General features: G+C 46.6%; 1 protein-coding gene across 3 annotated transcripts in view; it reads left to right on the forward strand.

Moving 5' to 3' along the window:
* Positions 1 to 2,066: 2,066 nt before the first annotated feature.
* cracr2aa (calcium release activated channel regulator 2Aa) overlaps positions 2,067 to 19,928 on the forward strand; it is a 56,152-nt gene continuing 38,290 nt past the window's right edge. For all 3 annotated transcript variants that reach the window (XM_080183771.1, XM_080183770.1, XM_080183772.1), the window contains exons 1-3: positions 2,067 to 2,354; positions 6,788 to 6,899; positions 12,854 to 13,031. In XM_080183771.1, the coding sequence (XP_080039897.1) occupies positions 2,139 to 2,354; positions 6,788 to 6,899; positions 12,854 to 13,031 (506 nt within the window). In that variant the 5' untranslated portion in view covers positions 2,067 to 2,138. The remainder of the gene's footprint in view (positions 2,355 to 6,787; positions 6,900 to 12,853; positions 13,032 to 19,928) is intronic.

Here is a 19,928-nt window from a genome sequence, read left to right on the forward strand (position 1 = left end):
CCTTCGCCCGGGATCGAGGACTCCCGGGGGCAGAAGACCCACCTGCTGAATCAGAGGCTGCCAGCTCCACCTGAGACTGCCCCCCGCCCGGGCCCAGGATCGTGGCTGGTACCCAGGCCAGGTGAGCGATGAAAGAAGCGGGAAATTCAAATGGCAGATCCAAGAAGATCTTACAAATTGACCCAGCTGTCCACACAGCACGTAGGCCATCAAACTCGGTCACAAACTCCTTCAAAAATCTCTGCCCCACAAAGAATTTCAGCTCCTCCCCTTCAAGGAGCGACAGTCTGAAGCCCAGCCAGTGGCAGTGTGTAACCAACCTACGCCCCACAGCCACTGATGTCACCACAAATGGCATGCACTTGCAGAAGCTCTGCAACTTGGTCTGGATGACGTAGTCCAGCAATGGGGTCTTCAAGCAGCAGGAACTGCTGCAGGACCTGATTCTCAAAGCTTCTGGACCTGGCCCTTTGCTGCCTTCAGCCTGCCTGTACTGCACCACTGGACTCAGCAGCTGCTACTAACCAGCTTGGATGGCTCTGCCATCCTGTGGACAATCTCAACCATTTCTAGTCCATTCAGAGGTTTTGGTTTCCAGACCTCGGTTTCAGTATTAGAATCGTAGAATCCCTCCAGTGCAGAAGGGGGCCATGTGACCCATCGAGTCTGCACCGATAACAGTCCCGCCCAGGCCCTAGCCCCGTAATCCCACATACTTACCCTGCCGACCCCCCTGACACTAAGGGGCAATTTAACATGACCGACCTACCTAACCTGAACATCTCCTGTCCTTAGAAACTGGGAGAGTCAGTTTCCTTTTACTGTTTCCATTTTCAACTTCTGTTTACAGTTGGGGTCTGCCCCCAAAAAAACAAACTCCACAACAACAGATTCTCTGACACAATAATAGACATTTGACATTGTACTTGGAATGTCTTGGACTTAGTGGGTTCATTAGTGCTCCAGTCTTTGTCATGTTGAGTAGATTAATATAGTGTTTTTTATTATTCATTGTGAGACATGGATTGCACTTGTCGCCCCTTTGATTTGATTTATTATTGTCACATGTACCAATATACAGCGAAAAGTACTGTTTCTTGCACGCTTTACAGGCAAAGCATACTGCTCATAGAGAGGGAAAGGTGAAAATGCAGAGTGCAGTGTTACGGTCATAGTTAAGGGGTAGAGAAAGATCAACTCAACGTGAGGTAGGTCCACTCAAAAGTCTGACAGCAGCAGGGAAGAAGCTGTTCTTGAGTCGGTTGGTACGTGACCTCAGAGTTTTGTATCTTTTTCCCGACGGAAGAAGGTGGAAGAGAGAATGTTTGGGGTGCGTGGGGTCCTTAATTATGCCAGCTGCTTTGCTGAGACGGCAGGAAGTGTAGACAGAGTCAACGGATGGAAGGTTGGTTTGCGTGATGGATTGGGCTACATTCACAACCTTTTTTTGTAGTTTCTTGCTAGTTGCCCTTGGAGGGCAGTTGAGAGTCAACCACATTGCTGTGGCTCTGGAGTCACATGTAGGCCAGACCGGGTAAGGATGGCAGATTTCCTTCCCTAAAGGACGTTAGTGAACCAGATGGGTTTTCCCGGCAATTAACAGTGGTTTTGTGGTCATCCGTAGATTCTTAATTCCAGAGATTTTTTTATTGAATTCAAATTCCACTATCGGTTGTGACGGGGCCCGGGTCCCCAGAACATCAGCTGAGTTTCTGAATTAATAATCTAGTGATAATACCGTTAGGCTATCGCCTCCCCTGGTGTGTTTGTTGATTATCCTGAGTGGGCTGTTTACTGTCCTTCACCAGTTCGAGAATATAGCTGATTGTTAAGGTGAGCGGATATTTCTAAATTGTCATTGAATGTTAATGTGTCTCGAGCAGCTTTTCGTTGTCTTGCCAAATCATCAGCTTCTCAGTGTTTGGTAACAAATTGGTCAACATATTTCCAAACCTGTTTCTTGTTTGTTGCTCTTCGAAGTGTAATTCTCTTTTCCAGTGAAGTCCAGGTTATGAATAAAATGAAACAAAGATTCCTAAGAAAATGTTTTTATCTCCAGTTATCACAGGTGGATTAAAGAAACTGTGGCTTGGAACAGCGTAGGAGGCAGATGTAGCTGTCAGCTTTTGGGAGAAATCATGGCAGCTTCAGAGGAAGTATTCTCGGCAGAAGCAAGCGAATCCCAAAGGGAAGACGGCACTGGTGTAACACTACCACGGACCATGGAGGTGGATGACTGGAGGAAGCCCAAGCTACAGAATAATGGACAATTGGCTCTGATGGAGAAAGCTCAGGAATTCTTTCGGATCTGTGATCGAGAAGAGAAAGGTTTTATTAACCGAACGGATATGCAGGTGAGATCTGAGAGTGAGGGTTTACGCGCTCACGGAATGTGCTTGGATCACCGCTTCTGAAATTCAATAATCGATCCTTTAGCCTACTTTTCAAATGGAAGAAAATGGTTCAAGCCCAAAGCTTTATGTATTTCCGTTTCTCGCGAACACGCTTTGTTACGGCGACCACTGTTAGCTCATCGAGTCTGCAGTAACTCTCCGATAGAGCATCTTACTCAAACCCAGCAACGTCCCATCCCTGTAACCCCGCACATTTAGCGTGGCCCATCCACCCAACCTGGACTGTGGGGGAGGAAACCCACGCAGACATGGGGAGAACGAGCAAACTCTGCACAGACAGTAACCCAAGGCCAGGTTCGAACCCGGGTCCCTGGCGCTGTGAGGCAGCAGTGTGCCACCCTTAATATAGTGTCTGACCTGTGGGTATGAGATCACGAACAGACCTACGCATGTGGCGTTTGAACCACCTTAGTGAGTGAGTGGAGCCTTGCCCAATGGGAAGCAGCCAGTGGGGGTTTTGGAAACTTGTAACTTTACCCAGGGCGGTGTTGCCGATCCCGAGGTGGAAACTACCTGACTGCAGGAGTGGCGTGTTCCTTTGGCTCACGGGAAAGGTTGTTGGCGATGGGAAACTGTTTGGCTGAACCTCTGCTTGATTGGATCCTTTCCCTGTCAGATTAATCGGAATCTCTGAAGATGTGACAGAAACGGCCCTTTCCCACTCTGTTTCCTGGGCTTTACCTGTCTGAAGATCGGAAGCTCTCTAGTGACGCGGGACAATCGCTGCCTGTTTCCTTCAGCGCTCTTGACAGCTATTTCGTGTGTTTTCAGTTTTATTCCATCATTTACAATCCTTGACACCACGGTATTCCAGGAAAAGGAGGTCGCTCAGTCCCTTCAGCCTGTTCTATCGCCACAATTAAACCACAGAAGCCCTACTCTGCAGAAGGAGGCCATTCAGCCCATCGAGTTTGCCCCGACTCTCCGATAGAGCATCTTACCCAAGCCCACCGCCAGCCCCCATTCCCGCAACCCCACACATTTACTCTGGCCCAAGCACCTAACCTACACACCTTTGGGCGCTCAAGAGGTAATTTACCATGGCCTAAACTGCACACCTTTGGACTGTGGGATGAAACCCATGCAGACACGGGGAGAGTGTGCAAACTCCACGCAGACAGTGACCCAAACCGGGAATTGAACCCGGGCCCCTGGCGCCGTGAGGCAGCAGTGCTAACCACTGTGCCGCCCCTTATATAGTGTCTGACCTGTATCTGATCCCTATTTATCCACTGGGATTCCATAACCTGCGATAATACCCTTAATTAACAGAAACTCATTGATTGTCCCAGCTCATTGCCTTCTCTATCGATCATTTTAAACAGCTGTTATATCACCTCGTAATTGCCTTTATTTAAGGGAATCTAAGTCTAGTCTTTACAAACTGGCCCTGTAATTTAACCCATTTGACCCTGGAATGGTGATGATCCTGAATCCATTCCAACATTATCCTTCCTAAATTGCAGGGCCCAGAACTGTATTGAATTCTTCAGAAGCGATCTGACCAGAGCTTTGTACAACTGTCGCAGAACACCCTTTCCTCGATGTTCTAGACCCCCGGTTATAAAGGGTAACATTCCGACAGTCTTCCCGATTTTTTTGTTTGAGCTTGGCTATTCTAAGATCCCTGGGAAAAGGGGCAATTGTTTGTAGCTGTACGCCGTTACGTATCAAGTGGTTCCCATCCCACTCCATGTGTTGGCACTGCCAGGAGAGGGCAGTGGTGTTTTTTACTGTGAGATGTAGTTGCTGGATTTATTTACTTTAACGATTTTTCTAGCTGGTGGGCAAACTCCCATTCCTGTCCGTTATCTCCATCGTGTGTTCCTGAATGGGTAAGTGACTTGTGTGGTACCTGTGAACTGATGCTGAAGGGTAATGTTAGAATGTTGGAGCAGTTAGATTTCAAAGTGTGATTTTTGTTGTCCCGAGTCTGGGATGTTCCAGAGGGTCTGGAAAGTAAAACAGCTCGTTCAGGTCGGTGGGACTAGGCAAAAAATGGTTCGGTACAGACAAGAAGGGCCAAAAGGCCTGTTTCTGAGCTGTAATTTTCTATGGTCCTATGGAGTGATGATTCATTCAGAAAGCACATAAGCTTGGTCCAATAATATAAACACGCGTGGAAATCTTTAACCCAATTCCTTTCTGTTTCCCAACACTTAGCCACGATCCCCTAATTCCCTGCGCCACAAATCTCTGGTATGTAGCTGAAAAAGTGCAGCAAATAATACCCACCGCAATTACTACATTTCTGCTATTTCTTTCAGTAATATCAGAGGGGTGGCACAGTGATTAGCACTGTTGCCTCACAGCGCCAGGGACCTGGATTCGATTCTGGTCTTGGGCGACTGTATGGAATTTGCATGTTCTCCCCGTGTCTGCGTGGGTTTCCTCTGGCAGCCCTGGTTTTCCCCCCATACTCCAAAGATGTGCAGATTAGGTGGATTGGCCATGATCAATTGCCCCTTAGTGTCCAAAGATGTGTAGGTTAGGCTTAGCCATGATAAATGCATGGGGTTATGGAGATGTGGGGTGGGGAGGGGGAGTGGGGAGCAGGGCTGATCTAAATGATGTTCTGGTGATCTATCAACCCTAACTCGCATTACCGACCCAAACTCCCACAGATAAGCCTAATCTCCACTAACAACACTAATCCCTACTAATGACCCTCAGTAACTACCTTACCCCTCACTAACTACTCTAACCCTCACTAATTATCCTATATCCAACTCTGGTGGTTTCCCTATCTTAAATTCTGCTACCCTCAACACCAGCCGCCGGTGACTGTACAATTTTAATATTCATTGTTCTGTGAAAATTAAACATTTTGTCAGCACTTCTCCGCACCGCCTCTTCACCTGTTCATTTCCTCCTTCACCCTATCTCTCGACCCTCACTCTGACCTTTTCCTTTTAATGTACAGATTGAAAAACATTTGCCGCCTGGTAGTTTTCCACCATTTGTCTTTTAGTTTGAATTCCCTGCATCGTTTCCCCTGTAAATTTGACCTGGTGTTTTGTTGTCTGCCCTCTAACAGTTGAGTGCTTCTATTTTTAGTTTGAATTTGAGCTAATCTCCTGGTTCATCAGTGAAACCTGAATCTTCTGTTGTTCTGACTGGAATTTACCTGATTTAGTTTCCTCGCCAGTTTAAATACCCCCCTTTGTTGTTTAAAACCATAAACAAAGAAAATTACAGCACAGAACAGGCCCTTCAGTCCCTCCAAGCCTGTACTGACCCTCCTGCGTGAACTAAGCCCCCTACTCTTCCGGGGACCCTATCCCTCTGTTCCTGTCCTATTCATGTATTTGTCCAGATGCCCCTTAAAAGTCACGAGTAACGAGATCCGGGTACCCACCACCCTCTGTGTAAAATATCTGTCTCTTACATTTCCTTTAAGCCTTGCCCCTCTCACCTTTAACCTGTGCCCCCGAGTCACTGGCCATCTTTTCATTATCCTCATTTTCTGATGGTGTGGAAGTGGCTGGGTGGTTTAATCGTGGCGAAAGCCCGGGGTTACAGGCATGGGGAAAGGGGAGGGCCCAGGGCGAAATGCTCTTGTGGAGAGGGAGTACAGACTCAGTGGGCTGAATGGCCTCCTTCTGCACTGTTGGGATTCTGTGCAAGTCCTCACAGGCAGGTAAGTTTTAAGGAGCGTCTTTAAGGTAACGACAGAGGCAGAGATCTTGGGAAGGAATTCCAGAGCTTAGTGCCTAAGCACCTCCTTAAAATCACCCTTGCTGCCTCTCAGCTCAGCCTAGGCCTTTGTCACCTTTCATCTATATTACTATGGCACGGTGGTTAGCACTGCAGTTAGGGTGCCAGGGACCTGGGTTCCATTCCAGCCTTGGGTCACCGTCTGTGCAGAGTCTGCACATTCTCCCCGTGTCTGCCTGGGTTTCCTCCAGGTGCTCTGGTTTCCTCCCACAGCCTAAAGATGCAAAGGTAAGCTTGATTGGCTGGGCTAAATTCTCCCTGAGTGTGGCAACTAGGGGATTTTCACAGTAACTTCATTGCGGTGTTAACGTAAGCCTTACTTGTGACACTAATAAAGTAAACTTTTAAGTAACTCTACCTCGTTACCTTTCAGCTGCATTTGTGTTTCTGATTTGAGCATTATTTCTTGTGCAATGTGTATCCCGGTCTATTTTGTATCTGAGTCTTTATCCTGTCCACAGTCCCGTTGGACTCTCACCTTTTGCCCTATCACACTTTGTCCTGATGTTCTGCCTATGTCAGTAATGCAGCAACAATGCAGTGTACCCTAGTCTCTGGTATAACTCTGTGTTTTGTGGTCACCAGAGCAATGAATTTATTATTTGCTGGAAAGAGTGAGCTGGATATGATTTTGACAGGAGGTTGTATACTTGCAGCACCTTCAGACGGAGCTGTGTCTCAGTTCAGACGATCTGCAGGATGTGTTTGATTCGCTGGATTTGGACGGGAACGGTTCCCTTACCTTGGAGGAATTTACCACAGGATTTAGTGAGTTCACAATAATAACTTCAGTTCCAGTTTCATGTACAGTTTATACCGTGAAGTTCCACAAAGTTTTCTCAAGGGAACTCGCTGGAATCTGAGAAATCTCCAGCTTCATTGAACTTTATGTTAATGTATAAAACATTGCGATGGAAGCTGACCCCACTTTCACCCCAGCCCCCCCACCCTGAAAGTTAAAGTAACGTTTATTTATTAGTCACAGGTAAGGCTTACATTAACACTGCAATGAAGTTAGTGTGAAATTCCTCTAATCACCATAGTCCAGCGCCTGTTCGGGTCAATGCACCTAACCCACGCAGACATGGGGAGAATGTGCAGACTCCATACAGACATGACGCAAGCTGGGAATCGAACCCAGGTCCCTGGCATTGTGAAGCAGCAGTGCTAACCACTGTGCCACCATGCTGCCCATGGTTAATCTGATCAAACAGAAGTTCCCATACTGAGTTTCTGCCCATTTGTGGAAATTGTTTCAAATTAAGTAAAATTTTCACTCAGTGGTCTGGATTACATCCCCCTGTTGAAGGGGTTGTAGATAATGGGTGTTTATATAATCCTGTGGACAGCCATCCCCACCACCTTCTCCCCTGCTCCCACTGCACTTATGGGAAGGTGGTGGTGTAGTGGTAACATTATTGAGCTGTCAATCAGTCGGCCCAGGCTAACGCTGTGGGAAAGACAGGTTCAAATTTCCCCTCCCCGGTAACTGATGGAATTTAAATTCAATTAATAAATTGAAAAGTTAAATTTGATTTATTATTGTCACATGTATTAAAAGTGAAAAGTATTGTTTCTTGTGTGCGATACAAACAAAGCATATCATTCATAGAGAAGGAAAGGAGGGAGTGCAGAATGTAGTGTTACAGTCATAGCTAAGGTGTAGCGAAAGATCCACTTAATACAAGGTAGGCCCATTCAAAAACTTGACGGCAGCAGGGAAGAAGCTGTTCTGGAGTTGGTCGGCATGTGATCTCAGACCTTTCCGACCTCTTCCCAGTGGAAGAAGTTTGAAGAGAGAATGTCTGGGGTCCATGGGGTCCTTGATTACACTGGCTGCTTTGCCGAGGCAGCAGGAAGTGTAGACAGAGTCAGTGGATGGGAGGCTGATCTCGGTAATGGTGACCATGAAACTATTGTCAATTGTCGTAAAAACCCACCTGGTTCTTTAGGGAAGGAAATCTCTGGAAGAGAAGAACCAAGATCCTTTGTGTGGTTTCACTCCGGAATTTATTGTCATTTTACAGTCTCTAAGGAAGAGGATCTTTGGAGTAAATTTTCCAGTCCCGTCCGCCATGGGAATGGCTGTGGGTGGGAGAGACAATTTGAGGACCATTTAAAGATCCGTTGACCTTCGGTAGGAATTTCCAGACTCGGCGTGGGAATGACTGGAAAATTTCACCCTTTGTCTCGCAGGAAGCCTGGTTGTGTCTGATTGAGGAACTGATTTTTAATTGAAGTTATATTTAATAGGAACCTGTCGGTGTCCGTCTTCTTCAGGGTGGAATTTTATGGCTGTCTGGTGCAGGTGGGGTTTTCCTGCCCCGCCAAAGTCAATAAACTGCTCAGAGTTTTCCAGTCCCTCCATAACCATCAAATTCCGCCGCCCTGTATTGCCGATCGCTGTAAGGATTCTGCAGAGTGCATTCTGTATTAGGGCTGAGGCGTGGGGGAGATGGTGGCATGATGGTAATGTTATTGGATCAGTAATTCGGAGATCCGAGCTGATGCTCTGGGGACACGGGTTCAAATCCCATCGTTAAATTAATTAATAAAATCTGGGATTGAGACTTGGTCTCAGTAACGGAAACCATTGTCGATTGTCGGGAAAAACCCATCTAATTCACTAATGTCCCTTTAGGGAAGGAAATCTGCCGTCCTTACCCAGTCTGGCCTACATGTGACTCCAGAGCTGCAGCAATGTGGTTGCCTCTTAACCACCTTCTGAAATTAGCAGTTAAGCCCAGAGGAAGTTGTGCAGTTCAAGGGCAATTAGGGACGGGTAACAAATGGCTTTGTTTAAATTTTGCTCAAACAAAGCACCCACGCAGTGATGTCTTCATCTATACAGTTCTCATGTGTCTTAATAAATAAATCCAATGCATGTTTACCCTTTTGAATGATCGGTCCCTTGCAGTAAGTAAGGTCAAGATGTTATATCATTAGAATAAAAGCCTGATCGTGAATGTTTGTGGACAATTAGACAACTCACTGGATGAGGAGAGTCTATAAACATCCCCATCCTCAGTGATGGAGAAGCCCAGCACATCAGTGCAAACCATTGCAACAATCTTCAGCCAGAAATGCCCCGTGGATAATCCATCTCAGTCTCCTCCTGAGCTTCCAGCATCTCGGATGACAGTCTTCAGCCAGTTTAATTCACTCCGTGTGTGATATCAAGGAATGTCTGAAAGCACTGGCTACTGCAGAGACTGTGGGCCTTGACAATATCCCGGCAATATCGCTGAAGACTTAGAACTCGCTCTGCCCCTAGCCAAGCTCTTCCAGAACGAAGACAGCAGTGACTTCGACCCAGCAGTGTGGAAGACTGATACGTCCTATCCACAAAAAGCAGGAGAAATCCAGCCACTGGTCCACTCCTGATCATCAGTGAAGTGATGGAAGGGGACTTACTCAGCAATAACCTGCTCACAGACACTCAGTTTGGATTCCATCAGGGTCACTCAGCTCCTGATCTCATTACAGCCTTGGTTCAAACATGAACTAAAGCACAGAATATCAGAGGTGAAGTGGGAGTGACTGCTCTTGACATCGTGGCCACATTTGACTGAGTGTGGCATCAAGGAACCCGAGCAAAACCGGAGTTAATAGGAATCGGGGGGCAAACTCTCCACTGGTTGGAGTCATACCTGGCACAAAGGAAGGTGGTTGTGGTTATTGGAGGTCAGTTACTTCGGTCTTGGGACTTCACTGATATGTCCTAGGGCCAACCATCTTCAGCTGCTTCATCAATGACCCTCCATTGTAAGGTGGGGATGTTAGCCGATCACTGCGCAATGTTCAGCACCATTCGTGACTCTGATAGTGAAACAGTCCATGTTTCAATGCAGCAAGACCTGGGCAATATCCCAGCTTGGGCTGACACGTGACAGGCAACATTCACATGCCACAATTGCCAGGCAATGACCATCTCCGACAAGAGAATCCAACCATCTCCCCTTGACATTCAATGGCATTACCATCACTGAACCCTCCACATTTCTAGGGGTTACCATTGACCAGGAACTGGACTGACCAACTCTATGAATACTATAGCTACACAAGCAGGCTGGGAATCCTTCAGCAAGGAACTCACCGTCTGACTCCCCAAAGCTTATCCACCATGTACAAATCAGGAGTTTGATGGAATACTGTCCACTTGCCTGGATGAGTGCAGTTCCAACTACACTCAAGAAGCTCGGCACTATCCAGCTGGTTTGGGACCCCATCTATCACCTTAAACATTCACTCCCTCCGTCACCAGCCGTGTATATGTAATGGAATTACCCGAATAAATAGCTAGAATTCATAAATATTTAGATATTATACTTTAGAGTTAAGAAAATGGACACAGGCTAACAGATGGCCATTTTTACCCAGAAACCTTCATATTCAGAATGGGCAGCACTAGGCTTTGAGTTAGACATTACCTGGTTTGTACCATCGACAAAGTATCACGGGCCTCCCTTCAGAAAAATGAGTGTAGTTTAATTGCCTTATTCACTACCAAGGGAAGAATAATGTCGACACAGTATATTCTATAACTATTATCTATTCCGAAGACATCCCCGGAGCTTAGCTCAACAATTCAGAATTGGATATGATTATAGGAATGTGGATCTAGCAAAGCTGGAGAAGAAACAGAATTTTAAAATTCTGTATTTCTCTACTGAAAGTTTCGGATCAGTGTCAAAATATAGAGGCAATTGTAGGTAATCTGGAATGACATTAGAACATTGTCTAAGCACACATTGAGCAGTTATCGACTGAGACAATGTAAGAACGGCTTTAACAATGAAATAAGTGAATTATACCACCATCGTATGCACTGGCGGATAGCTGTCAAATTTGAAATACTGCAGCCTTCCAAAAAAAAATAAAGTAAAATAAAAGTTTATTTATTAGCCTCAAGTAAGGCTTACATTAACACAGACTCATCGATAATATTTAAATAGCCTGCTGAACATTTAGATCGGGGTCAATAACATTGGCAGGAAACCGGGCGCAAAGCCAGTTATTCGCGATCTTGCTCGCTCACCATGCTGCCCTAAAGGTGTTGCGCTCCCCCCACAGCCAAGTTTCCCTCCCCCTCGTGTTCTCTTGAACCATTGTCTCCCCCCCACCTCCCCCTGACCTGCCATCTTGGCATTGAGGAGGTCTCTAACTCAGCTGGTGAGTTGGATCCGGTGCGAGGCTGATGCTGGTCCCTTCAGTGGGTTCCCCACCACCCCCAACGTTTCGGTCAGATTGGGGGCACCGGGTATAATTCAACACAAGAAATGGGAATGTTATGAAAATATGAATTATAAATAGAACTTGTGCAACGTGCTGTGTAGATTTTTAATTTGTGCTGTTACCCAAAACCAAGTTCTTCACAGGCAGTGGTCTGGACGTGCTGGGTGTATATAAAACAAAAAAGTTTATTTATTAGTGTCGCAAGTAAGGTTTGCAGATACGGGGAGAATGTGCAGACTCCACACAGACAGTGACCCAAGCGGGGAATCGAACCTGGGTCCTTGGCACTTTGAGGCAGCAGTGCTAACCCACTGTGCTGCCGTGGAATCTACAAAGTCTACCGAGGCAGAAGTCACTTCACCGGAATCCCTTTATTTACAAGCTCTAACAGCAGTGCACAGAGTGCTCGCAGTCAGCAGTCTAACTCCGAGGGTGCCAGAGGAACTGACATTCCTGGTTAAATACAAGGCAAAGATTCCCTGATTAGCTCATCAATTGGATCCTTAATCAGGTCAACCTCAATGTCCTGACTGAAGTATTTACACTGATTAAACTGATAATTTCATTGTGATGAGTCCATTTTCAGCTGAATTAATAACACTGCGCCAACGCTAGCCCACACTCAGTTACATCACGGAATTGTTTTTAATGCAAATACGATATTTTAAGAAGTTGTTGAATTGTGCAAAATTTACAGCAGAACCTTCCGATCCCCAGTGTGAGAATGATTTGTCGCTTCTGAAAACTCACACGATTTATACCCAAAGTGGAAACTCCTGTTAAACGTTCTCGGCATTTTCCAATAGATGAAAGCTAAATAAAATGTGTGAATGCAGGAGCTTTGAGGGAATTGGCTTTGGAAGATGGTGGATTTTACAGGGTGTTTTCCATTGTGTGTGTGTGTGTGTGTGTGTGTGTGTGTGTGTGTGTGTGTTCAGGAAGGACATTATGTTGAAGTAACATGCAGAGCCAGTTGAAAATGAGACAAGGTTTGAATTACATAAAATGTAAGATGTAGGAGCAAAAGTAGGCCATTCGGCCCATCGGGTTTGCTCCGACATTCAATGAGATCATGACTGACCTCTAAGTATCGACTCTGTCAAACTCCCGGAGAATCCCATATGTCTCAATAAGGTCGCCTCTCATTCTTCTAAACTCCAATGAGTTTAGACCCAACCTACTCAACCTCAGCTGGTAAGAAAATCCCTCCCTACCTGGGATCAACAGAGTAAACCTTCCCTGGACTGCCTCCAACGCCAGTATGTCTTTCCTTAGACGTGTACACAATCGCACTTGGAAATTAATGTTACTAAAGCTCCTGAAAGAGAAAGGAAAATGCAGGGTTTTGGGATGAGTTAGGAAGAGATACTTTCTCTTACAGAGGGCCAGCACAGACCCAATGTGCCGCAAGGCCGCCTCCTTCTGCACGGAAAACATTCTGTGACGTACTAACTGATTCAGAAATCTTGGACCTTTTTGACATTCAGGCCAATTCCTGTTTGGGGAAAAGAGCAGAGTGGAGAAGATAAACAAATGCCAGGATGAGAGTGGGAGCGTGTATGGGAACCGGCATTCCCAACCGTTGGCAACAGTTGATGATGATGATGAGGAACACCACTTCCATAGCTTGATGGACGGTCTGGGAGCAAGAAATCTCCTTAAAGAGTAAGTGAAGCATCACAGCAACAGAATCAGATATTTGTAGCTCAGTGCGCTATTCTCATGCAATGACTCTTAATTACACCCGAACTCCAAATGAATCAATTCAGTTCAACACGTTATTTTGAACTGTTTCTCATTTGTGTGACTGGAATATATTGTTTAAGTATTCTGGGGGCAGTTGCTAGCTGAGAATTGCCCTTACTGATAACTACAGATCAGAGGACCTACCTCCTATGTACAGTTCCCTATTATAGAAAGGACATTATTAAACTAGAAAGAGTGCAGAAGAGATTTACTAGGATGCTACTGGGACTTGATGGCTTGAGTTATAAGGAGAGGCTGGATAGACTGGGACTTTTTCCTCTGGAGCGTAGGAGGCTGAGGGGTGATCTTATAGAGATCTATAAAATAATGAGGGGCACAGACCAGCTAGACAGTCAATATCTTTTCCCAAAGGTAGGGGAGTCTAAAATTAGAGGGCATAGGTTTAAGGTGAGAGGGGAGAGATACAAAAGTGTCCAGAGGGACAGTTTTTCACAGAGGGTGGTGAATATCTAGGACAACCTGTTTTAGAGAGAGGGTGCAGAGAAGGTTTATCGGGATGTTGCCTGGTATGGAGGGTCTTAGCTATGAGGAGAGATTGAGTAAACTAGGGTTGTTCTCTCTGGAAAGATGGAGGTTGAGGGGGTGACTTAATAGAAGTTTATAACATTATGAAGGGCCTAGATAGGGTGAACAGTGGGAAGCTTTTTCCCAGGTCAGAAATGACAAACGCAAGGGGTCACAAGGTCAAGGTAAGGGGGTGGGGGGGCAAGGTTCAACACATATGTGGGGGACGTTTTTTACAGAGGGTGGGTGGGGGCCTGGAATGCACTACCAAATAAGGTGGTTGAAGCAAACACGCTAGGATCATTAAAGACTTTAGATAGTCACATGAACAGACTGGGAATAGAGGGATACAAGTGGCCTAGGTAGGAACACATGATCGGTGCAGGCTTGGAGGGCTGAAGGGCCTGTTCCTGTGCTATATTGTTCTTCGATCCTCGTTATGAAGACAGGTTACTGAAGAGCTTCATTCTGAGGGGAAGAGAGCGCGGGGAGAGAGTGGGAGGAGTGTACAGAGGAGCTTGGGGCCCAGGCAGATGAAGGCACAGACACCAATGGTGGATTGAAAATCAGGAATACTCAAGAGCCCAAAATTAGATAAGATAGTCTTGTCAAAGAACAAAGCAGCACAGAAACAGGCCCTTCAGCCTACCAAGCCTGCGTCAACATGTGACGCCTTTCTAAACTAAAGACCTCTTCCCTCTACATATCCCTTTATTCCCGGCTTATTTATCTATCTGTCAAGATGTCTCTTAAACGTTACTATTATATCTGCCTCTACCACCTCCTCTGGCAGCGCATTCCAGGCAATTATCATCCTCTATATGCCTCTCACATCTCCTTTAAACTCTCCCCTCCTTTATCTTAAACCCATATCCCCCAGTAATTGATATCTCTATCCTGGGAAAAGGATTCCGACTATCCATTCTATCCATACCTCTGATAATTTTGTGAACTTTTATCAGGTCGCCTCTCAGCCTCCGACACTCAAGTGGAAACAAACCAAGTTTGCCCAATCTCTCCTCGTAGTTAATACCCTTCATCGAATCATAAAACCACTACAGGAGGCCATTCAGCCCATCAAGTCTGCACTGACAACAATCCCACTCCGGTCCTATCCCCGTAACCCCACATATTTACTCCGCTAATCCTCGTAACCTATGCATTAAGGGTCAATTTTCAATGGCCAATGCACCTAACCCGCACATCTTTGGGCTGTGGGAGGAAATCGGAGCACCCGGAGGAAACCCACACAGGCACAGAGCGTGCAAACTCCACATAGTGACCCGAGCTGGAAATTGAGCCCAGGTCCCTGGCGCCGTGAGGCAACAGTGCTGACCACTGTGCCGTCCTTGCTTTAAGTCCTATTACTAATGTGGGACACAGGAGCGCCTTTCACCCTCAGGAGCAGGTGTTGTGGCGTTAATATGAAGCTGTTACCAAGGATCGGACACTGAGAAATAGTCAGGTTAAGATCTGAGTGAAGTATTCACAAATATGAAGGAAGACATTATGAAGCTGTAAGTGGCAAGATCTGTAAAGTGGCTGCCCACTACATTTACATCTCTGTCATTCTGTGAAATTGCTCTGGAGATCTGAATTCATGGGGGAGATGGTGCCGTAATGTTACTAGGCGAGTAATCCAGAGGCCTGGGTTCCAATCCCACTACAGCAGATGGTGGGAATTTAAATTTAATTAATAGAACCGGAATTGAAATCTAGGGTGGGATCTTCTCTGTGGCCCACTGGCGAGGGTGGCTCACCGTTGGCCGGCGGTTGGATCTTCTGGTCCTACCAATGTCAATTTACTGTAGACTGCCACTCGCTGCTGTGAAACCCATGGCGGGAGCGTACTGTCGGCGGGACTGGAAGATCCTGGAAACGGCTAGGAACTTCCGGCCCTGGTCTCGGTGATGGTATCATCGACTGTCGCAAAAACCCATCTGGTTCACTTCCAACCTTTGGAGGAGGGGTGGGATATCTGCCGTCCTTACCTGGTTTGGCCTCCATGTGACTCCAGGTCTTACCTCTTAATCCCCCCCCTGAAATGACCCACTCAGTTCAAGGGCAATTGGGGATGGGCAACAGATGCTGGCTCTGCCAGCAATGCCCACATTCCATGAATAAATAAGGAGAGAAAAAAAAACCTTCTCGTGGTGAACAGAGTGGAAAATCTGTGATATGTTTACTTGCAATGTGCTCTTCTGTTAGCAGGTGAAAGCATTGGAACAAAGCAAGTTACAGCATAGGAACAGGCCCTTCGGCCCTCCAAGCCTGTACCAACCCAATTGAATTAAAACCTCCTTACCCTTCTGGGGACCCTATGCCTCTATTCCCATCCTATTCATGTATTTGTCCAGACGCCCCTTAAAACTCACTATCGCATCTGCTTCCAGTACCTCCCCCGGCAGCGAGTTCCAGGCACCCACCACCCTCTGTGTAAAAGAAACTTGCCTCGTAGATCTGATAGAGGTGTGTAAGATGTTGAGAGGTATTGATCGAGTGGATTCTCGGAGGCTATTTCCCAGGGCTGAAATGGTTGCCACGAGAGGACACAGGTTTAAGGTGCTGGGGAGTAGGTACAGAGGAGATGTCAGGGGTAAGTTTTTCACTCAGAGAGTGATGGGTGAGTGGAATCGGCTGCCGTCGGTGGTGGTGGTGGTGGAGGCGGACTCGATAGGGTCTTTTAAGAGACTTCTGGATGAGTACATGGGACTTAGAGGGTTATAGGTAAGCCTAGTAGGTAGAGATATGATTGGCGCAACTTGTGGGCCGAAGGGCCTGTTTGTACTGTAGTTTTTCTATGTTCTATCTCCTTTAAACCTCGCACCTTAAACCTGTGCCCCTTAGTAATTGAATCTTCCACCCTGGGGAAAAAGCTTCAGACTATCCACTCGTAATCTTGTAGACTTCTATCAGGTCTCCCCCTCAACCTCCGTTGTTCCAGTGAGAACAAACCAAGTTTCTCCGCCCTCTCCTCATATCGGTTGCTCCAGTGTGTGTGGAAATCAGAGGTTGTGTCGGTGTGCTGAGACCCCGCACAGTTTAACTACAATTGCGTTTTTTTTTTCCCAGTTCAGCTGCAGCAAGGAATTGGCAGAGAGTTCGGGAAGTTAATTGCAGGAATTGTGTTTGTTATGATACATAATAAGTTGGGAACAGGAGGAGGGCACTAGCCCTTTGAACTAAACGGCAGAACAAGCTGATCTGTATGTCAACTCCATTTACACTCGCCTTTTGATCAATATCCCTTGGTATCGTCTGCCAGCAAAAATCTATCTGCTTCATGAATGATTGATGCTCTTTATGAAGCTGTTATCTCTGATTCCTGCTAATGAAATCCATGAATTATTCATTCTTTTATGGGTTGTGGGCACTGCTGACAAGGTCCTTGAACTGAGTGTCTCACTCAGCCAATTCAGGGGGCGGTTAAGAGTCGCCCACATTGCTGTGGCTCTGGAGTCACACATAGGCCAGACCGGGTAAGGACGGCAGATTTCCTTCCCTAAAGGACATTAGTGAACCCAAGGCCACCGTCAGCTTTATATTCCAGAATTTTAATTAATTGAATTCAAATTCTGTCAGCTGCCATGTTGGGATTTGAACCCATGTCGCCCAACATTAGTCTGGATCGCGAGTCCAGTGATGTTGCCATTATGGCACTGCCCCCCCCACCCCCCATGGTAACTCATGATATGTGCCGATCTTTAATGTATTACAGAATCTTATCCTACCTCCTTATCTTCAGTTTTGACGTTTATTTATTTATTAGTGTCACAAATCGGCTTACATTAACACCGCAATGAAGTTACTGTGAAAATTCCCGAGTCGCCCACACCTGTTCGGGCACACTGAGGAAGAATTTAGCACGGCCTGTGCACCTAATAGCATGTCGTACAGACTGTGGGAGGAAACCCACGCAGACACGGGGAGAATGTGCAGACTCCGCACAGACACTGACCCCGGCTGGGAATCGAACCCAGATCCCTGGCTCTGTGAGGCAGCAGTGCTAACCACTGTGCCACTCCAGTAAGATTCTGTTTGATCCCCTAATTACGTCACGTTGGAAGAATCCCAGATGATTTTATTTTGGAACTCCCGGAGTGTCTCTGCCGAGCGCAGCCTCCTCATTTTAAGAAGTTGCTAATGAGAAATAATCGCGGCATCGCATCTTTAAAAGGGAAGCTGGCGAGTATCTCGTTTCAAGAGCAAATTTCCTGCTCCAGCCCCTCCTCCCCCTGGCAAGTGAGTGACAGAGCCCCCCCCCCCTCACCTGCCCAGTCTCTCAGGGCAAGGTACAATGTTAGCCTTGGGCTTAGCTGCTCTCAGGCAATACCCTGGGCTACAGAAAGAGGTGGCTGAGGAGAACACTGCGGCCTGTAAGCACCAATTAAACCTACAAGTTCTGTCAGAGGACAAAGCAGTTATTAACACGAGGAGACAATCTGCCATGTGGGATAAAATAAATGAGCGTTGATGAGCAGGGACAGCCAGCGTAGACTTGTTAAAGGCAAAGCATGTTCAACAAATGAATTGCTTTAAAACAGTGACAGCTACAAGACCAGGGCTGATATTGACACTGAATTACAGAATGGTTACAACACCGGGAGGAGATCACTTGGCCCATCGAGACAGTTCCAGCTCTCTGCAACAACCAGTCCCGTTGCCCCGCTCTTTCCTCCCCAGCCCCGGGCGTTTCCTTCCCTCAGCTGCCTGGTCAAATCCCTTTTGGAAGCGGTGATTGAATCTACCGATCTCTCAGACTCTGCAATCCAAATCCTGACCACTCACTGTGGGGCAGTGGGATTAGTTTGGGGATTGATACAGGGCTATGGGGAGAGTGGGGCAGTGGGATTAGTTTGGGATTGATACAGGGCTATGGGGAGAGTGGGGCAGTGGGATTAGTTTGGGGATTGATGCAGAGCTATGGGGAGAGAGCAGGACAGTGGGATTAGTTTGGGGATTGATATAGTGCTATGGGGAGAGAGTGGGACAGTGGGATTAGTCTGGGGCTTGATGCAGAGCTATGGGGAGAGTGGGGCAGTGGGATTAGTTTAGGATTGATACAGGGCTACGGGGAGAGAGTGGGGCAGTGGGATTAGTTTGGGGATTGATGCAAAGCTATGGGGAGAGAGAGGGGCAGTGGGATTAGTTTGGGGATTGATACAGAGCTATGGGGAGAGAGCGGGGCAGTGGGATTAGTTTGGGGATTGATACAGGGCTATGGGGAGAGAGTTGTACAGTGGGATTAGTTTAGGATTGATACAGGGCTACGGGGAGAGAGCAGGGCAGTGGGATTAGTTTGGGGATCGATACAGGGCAATGGGGAGAGAGTTGTACAGTGGGATTAGTTTGGGGATTGATACAGGGCTATGGGGAGAGAGTGGGACAGTGGGATTAGTTTGGGGATTGATACAGGGCTATGGGGAGAGAGTTGTACAGTGGGATTAGTTTAGGATTGATACAGGGCTACGGGGAGAGAGCAGGGCAGTGGGATTAGTTTGGGGATCGATACAGGGCTATGGGGAGGGAGAGCAGGGCGGTGGAATTGAATTGAATGATTTGTTTTTGACTTCTTGAAATCAGAGAATGTTTTTGCCTACACTACTTTCTGTGGTCGCGAATTTACCACTCTCTGGGTGAAGAAATTTCTCCTCCCCTCAGTCCTGAAAGGTTTTCCCTGGTCCTCAAACTGTGCCCCCCTAGTTCTGGACTCCCCATCATTGGGAACATTCTTTCCGCATCCACCCTGTCTAACCCTGATAGAATTTTATAAGTTTCTATGAAATTCCCTGATGATTAATTTCAGGCGACAAGCAAATAACACAAGCTGGAGGAGGAAGCATCTCAGTGTCTGATTAGACAGCGCCTCAGGATTCAACATTGAGTTCAACAGATTGACACTGTGATTTCTCTCCTTCATCTTAACCGTGCAAAAGAATTTAAACCACTGCCATTCACCAGTTGTTGTTGGTTTTGCTGATTAGATTTAATGATGAAAAATCAAAGTGCATTACACAAAATAAAGGTGAAACAGTAAAACTTTTAAGACAGGATTTGAGTTAGTTCTTGAGTGCCTTACCCCAACTTGCTTCTGTCCTCTAACCCTATCCCCTACTTAATCCTGACTGCTTTATACCCTGCCCCGGAAGGTCAGTTAACGTGGGGTTGACAGTGGCACAACGGTAATGTCGCTGAGCTAGTGATCCAAAGTCCCGGGGATATGGGTTCAAATCCCATCATGGCAACTAATAGAATTTGAATTCAATTGAAAGTTAGTCCCAGTAATGCCAA

Source organism: Carcharhinus amblyrhynchos, unplaced genomic scaffold (genome assembly GCF_965287045.1).
Source record: "Carcharhinus amblyrhynchos unplaced genomic scaffold, sCarAmb.v2.hapA scaffold_410, whole genome shotgun sequence".
Taxonomy (NCBI): domain Eukaryota; kingdom Metazoa; phylum Chordata; class Chondrichthyes; order Carcharhiniformes; family Carcharhinidae; genus Carcharhinus; species Carcharhinus amblyrhynchos.